The following is a 5142-nucleotide window of genomic DNA, read 5'->3' as shown; positions in this document are numbered from 1 at the left end:
ACGGCATGAGGGTAAGTAATAAATGACAGAATTTTCATTTTTGGGTGAACTAACCCTTTAAGCGTTGACTTCATTTTATCTCTGAACTGACCAACACAAATCTTCCCAATCTTCTACATAACCATTGCTATGTCAAAACAAATTTGTCAAGTATACTGACAAATACCAGTTTGAAAATATGTAAACATAGTATACCAGTTTGAGGAATGCAAGATTTCTCCCTCAAATCTAAACATTTTAGGGAGTTTGTCCTTGAACTGACCCGTGTTTTTGGTTGGTGGACTACATATATTATTAATTTTTATTTAAAGCATGGGGGCGTGGAAGCACTGATGTTATTCACTTGGGATTGGCCCAGATGGCTTGGAGGTGTTCTGCTAAATCCTAGGGATAAATGGATTAGGTGGAGGTCAAAGTGAGTCTGGACGGAAGTCACTCTAAACACGCTTCTCACCTCTTCTGTAGTCCCTCGCCAGAAATATGCAAAAAAGGAATATGACAGCACCTACAATCAAGATCCATGGATTACAAGCCCATATCCGACTATGTGAGATCTGAGCAGGTAGGTTACGTGGTATTAAGAGGTATGGGGATGTGGAAATACAACTGACAAAGATATTAGAGAAAAATCGCGCCTAGAATAATAGCTAAAGTTCTTCTGCAACAGCTAATGTAATGATCTACCTACCTATCTATATATATCTATATATAATGTCTGTGCATTAATCTTTTACATTTTCATCTTGATTTCAGTACCTGCTCTGTTATGCAGCTAAGACCGTCATCCAGGAGTGTAAAAATACTTCATCTAAGCTGCTTATGTGGCCGTCTTGGCCTTCTCTCCCAGTTTACTTGCCTCCTCCCTGTGGAACATGTTCCCTGTTCTCTCCATTTACCCAGTACGTTATATCGATGTGAATAAAATGAGCTTCACACATGGACCTAAAAATGTACTGCTGAGACGGTAAAAGTAACACTTTCCATTGGCAATGGCAGTCTTAAAAGTGACATTTACGAAGACAAACAGAGACAAACTGGCCCAGGTTTTATGGGTGCTGAATTGGGTGTCTGTGGTCACGGGAGTCACACTTTTCAGCCTGGGCCTGTTCTTAAAGGTGGAGATCGAGAAGAGGCGAGAGCTGATGTCAAAAGAGGTCGACTCGGTGCCAAACATGCTTATCTGTGTTGGCTTGACTGCCTGTACAATCAACTTCCTGGGGGGCAAGATTTGCTATGACTGCGTGGACACTACCAAGTTTCTGCGGTGGAAGCTGCTGATGCTGCCTTACATCATATGTACCTTTTTCTTTACATTCTGCATCCTCCTGGGCGCCCTGATGTGCTATAGCATGCGCAACGATCTAGAAGAGTCACTGTTTTTAGGCTTGCGTGACGCCATGCGCTACTATAAGGACACGGACACGCCGGGTCGCTGCTACATTAAGCGCACAATGGACATGCTACAGATGCAGTTTCAGTGCTGCGGAAATGGAGGTTATCGGGACTGGTTTCACATTCAGTGGATCAGTAACCGCTTCCTGGATATGACCAATAGCGAAGTGGTGGAGTAAGTTCATTTTCACCCACACTTGCACTTTCATGTTAAGTGGTTAAAGGCATTGTTCACTCAATAATGAAAACTCTGTCATAATTCACTTTTACGCCATTCCAAATCTGTAAAACTTTCTTCTGCAGAACACAAAATTTAAAAGGATAGTTTACCCAAAAATTAACATTTTGTCATCATTTACTCAAGTAGTTCCAAACCTGTATGAATTTCTTTGTTCTGCTGAACACAAAGAATGATGTTTGGAACATTGACTAGCATAGTAGGAAAAATAAATGTGTTCCAAAGAAGAAAAAAAATCATACAGGTTTGAAATAACATGTGGGTGTGTAAATGATGACATACATTGCTCAGTGTAAATGAGTACACCCCCTTTGAAAAGACAATATCTCAATTAACACAAAAACAATTCTTTGGAGCAAAGCTAAATTTTAGACTACAAATGTCTAATTTTACACGAATTCAACCACAGGTGAGTCTAATTATTCATTACACAGGTGTCCGGCAGACAGTTGACTATTAAAGGGTGTTAAAACCCCTTCCCATTTTATGCTGCCAGTAATGGCACCACATGGAAGAGAAATATCACAAGACCTGAGAAAGAAAGTAATTTCTTTACACCAGAAAGGGGAAGGCTACAAGAAGATCAGCAAAGTTTTACTTAGCAGTCAGAATACTGTTGCAAAAGTTGTACAAAAATGTTAAAAAAGATGGAACTGCAACCATCTCACAGAGACATCCAGGTCATCCATGAAAGTTAACACCTCGACAGGAGGGTCTTCTGATGAGAAGGGTTGAAGAAAATCGGCATGCAAGTTCACTGCAGTTATCTAAAGAAGTAGAAAGCCAAACTGGGGTGACTATTTCCCATGACACAATACGATGTCCACTGCATTGGAATGGCATGCATGGGTGCTGTCCATGAAAGAAGCCTTTTCTAAAGCCCAGGCGCAAAAAAGCCCACCTAGAGTTTACCAGAGCCCATGCTGACAAAGATGAAGACTACTGGGACTCTCCAGCATCCAGTCCCTAAAAGAGGTCATTCATGAAGAATGGAAAAAGACAGATGTTGCAAAATGTCGCCAACTTGTTTATTGCATGCCTAGAAGACTTGGTGATGTCATTAAAAATCATGGAGGACAAGCAAAGTACTAGATGTAATAGTTTTTGTTGTGGGGTGTACTCACTTTTGCATCACCCTAATTTGAGTAAAACTGAAAAATGTGTAATCTAAGTTATATTATTAACCTTACTTTCATGTTATAAGTTAAACAGATGTTATATTAAACTTAGTCTTGTCAACATTTTGGAAATTGTTTTCGTGTTCATTGAGATATTGTTTAAAATGTTACTTTTCAAAGGGGGTGTACTCATTTACGCTGAGCACTGTACGTATCCCTTTAGCATAGATGATGCAGAAAGTTGAGGATTATATGCATTTTAATGCATATTAATATTTTAGATCAATGTATCATCCTTCATCATCATAATTAAGCCTCCATACATTATTTAAAGCACTCTTCTCTTCTTTAGGCGGCTACGGAGTAACGTGGAAGGGAAGTATTTGATCAACGGGGTGCCGTTCAGTTGCTGTGGTCTGCATTCTCCTCGGCCCTGCATCCAGCATCACATCACCAACAGCTCAGCGCACTATAATTATGACTACCACAAGGAGGAGCTGAACCTGAACCGGAGGGGTTGCAGACAAGCTCTGCTGGAGCACTACACACAGATAATGCAGTCCATTGGCTTAATCGTTCTCATCATCTGGCTTTTTGAGGTGTGTGATATTGATCTGACTAAATTAAAGTCCGTATTCTGCAGTATATATACACTACTGGGTAAAAGGTTGGAATAATTGATTTTGAATGATTAAACTACAATAAAAAATACAGTACAAACAGTAATATTGTAAAATATTATTACAATTTAAAAGAACTGTTTTCTATTTTAATATATTTTACAGTATAATGTAGTTTAATCTTGTGATGGCAAAGCTGAATTTTCTGCAGCAATTACTCCAGTCTTCAGTGTCACATGACAATGGAGCTGCTTATTTTTTTTGTGGAAAGTGTGATAACACTACTACCATTCAAAAGTTTTGGAATTAGAAATTAATACTTTTATTCAGCAAGGACACAATAAATTGATCAAAAGTGAGAATAAAGACATTTATAAATGTTACAAAATAAAAAGTTTCAAATAAATATTGTGACACTAAAAGTAATGGCTGCTGAAAATTCAGCTTTGCCATCATAGGAATAAAAACTTATTTAGTGAATTAGTGATCAAATGAGCAAGAGACTTCTTTCAAATATGTTAAAAAAAAAAAAAATATATATATATATATATATATTACAAAACATTATGACCACTGCCTAATAAACCGGGAGGCATTGACTCCACAAGAGCCCTGAAGGTTTGCTGTGGTATCTGTGGTAGATTTTAGCAGCAGATCCTTCAAGTCCTGTGGGTTGTAAGGTGGAGCTGCCATGGATCAAACTTTTTGGTCCAGCACATCACACTCATTTGGATTGAAATATGGGGAATTTGGAGGCCAGCTCAGCACCTTGAACTCTTCATGATGCTCCTCAAACTATTCCAGAACAATATGTGCAGTGTTGCAGGGTGTATTATTCTGCTGAAAGAGGCCATTTCCACCAGGGAACACCATTGTCATGAATGGGTGTACCTGGTCTGCCATGTTTAGGTAGGTGGCACGTATCAAATTTCATCCACATGAATGGGTGGAAGAATCACACTCCGTCGACTAGCTTGTTGTCATCCCACAATACATCCTGGTGCCATCACTTCCCCAGGTAAATGGCACACACCACGTGAAAACAGGGACTCATCGGACCAGGCGAACTTCTTCCACTGCACCAAGGTCTAGTTTGGATGCTTTCTTAGACTTCATAGGCACTCTGATTGGTCTGTGGCTATGCAGCCCCATATGTAGCAGAGTGCAAAACACTGTGTGTTGTTACAAATTCCTCCCGTAACTATCATTAAAATTGTGTGACTTGTGCCACAGTAGACCTTCTGTTGGCACGGACCAGCCCAACACCGTATTGCCAGATTGTGGTTTGTCCCTCCTTGGACCACTGTTGGTAAATTCTCACCACTGACTGGGAGCAACCCACAAGCCTTGCCATTTCAGAGATACTCTGACCCAGTCGCCTTGCCTTAACAATTTGACCCTTGTCAAAGTCACTCATATCTTTATTCCTGCTTATTTCTCCTGCATTCATGCTTTTTTCAATATGGGTTGGTCACTTGTAGTCTCCTCATTTTCTTGAATCTTTTCTACCTTCCTCTAGGTGTCTGTGCTGACAGGAGTGCGTTATCTTCAGACAGCCATGGAGAATGTGCTGAGGTGTGGGGACCCGGACTCTGAGTCTGATGGCTGGCTTCTGGAGAACAGCATTGCAGACACTGCGCGTTATAACTTCAACATCATCAAGAACCTGGGCAAGTGCTACCAGGTAGATGATGACCCCAACATAGATGTACCAAGAACCAGCCAGCAAGCACAAGAGAACGTGCCCTTAAAGCAAATCCCTGTTGCCAGGTAG

The 5142-nt window shown here is 40.3% G+C and overlaps 1 protein-coding gene across 1 annotated transcript; it reads left to right on the top strand.

The window, feature by feature from the left end:
• Positions 1-989: 989 nt before the first annotated feature.
• Positions 990-5142, top strand: prph2lb (peripherin 2-like b). Its single transcript, XM_067383018.1, has 3 exons — positions 990-1567; positions 3101-3347; positions 4888-5142. The coding sequence occupies exons 1-3, from the start codon at positions 990-992 to the stop codon at positions 5140-5142; spliced, it is 1080 nt and encodes a 359-aa protein (XP_067239119.1).

The sequence above is a fragment of the Chanodichthys erythropterus genome, chromosome 4, assembly GCF_024489055.1.
Source record: "Chanodichthys erythropterus isolate Z2021 chromosome 4, ASM2448905v1, whole genome shotgun sequence".
Lineage (NCBI taxonomy): Eukaryota > Metazoa > Chordata > Actinopteri > Cypriniformes > Xenocyprididae > Chanodichthys > Chanodichthys erythropterus.
The sequence above is the reverse complement of the archived record's forward strand: the minus strand, read 5'-3'. Positions and strand labels throughout refer to the sequence as shown.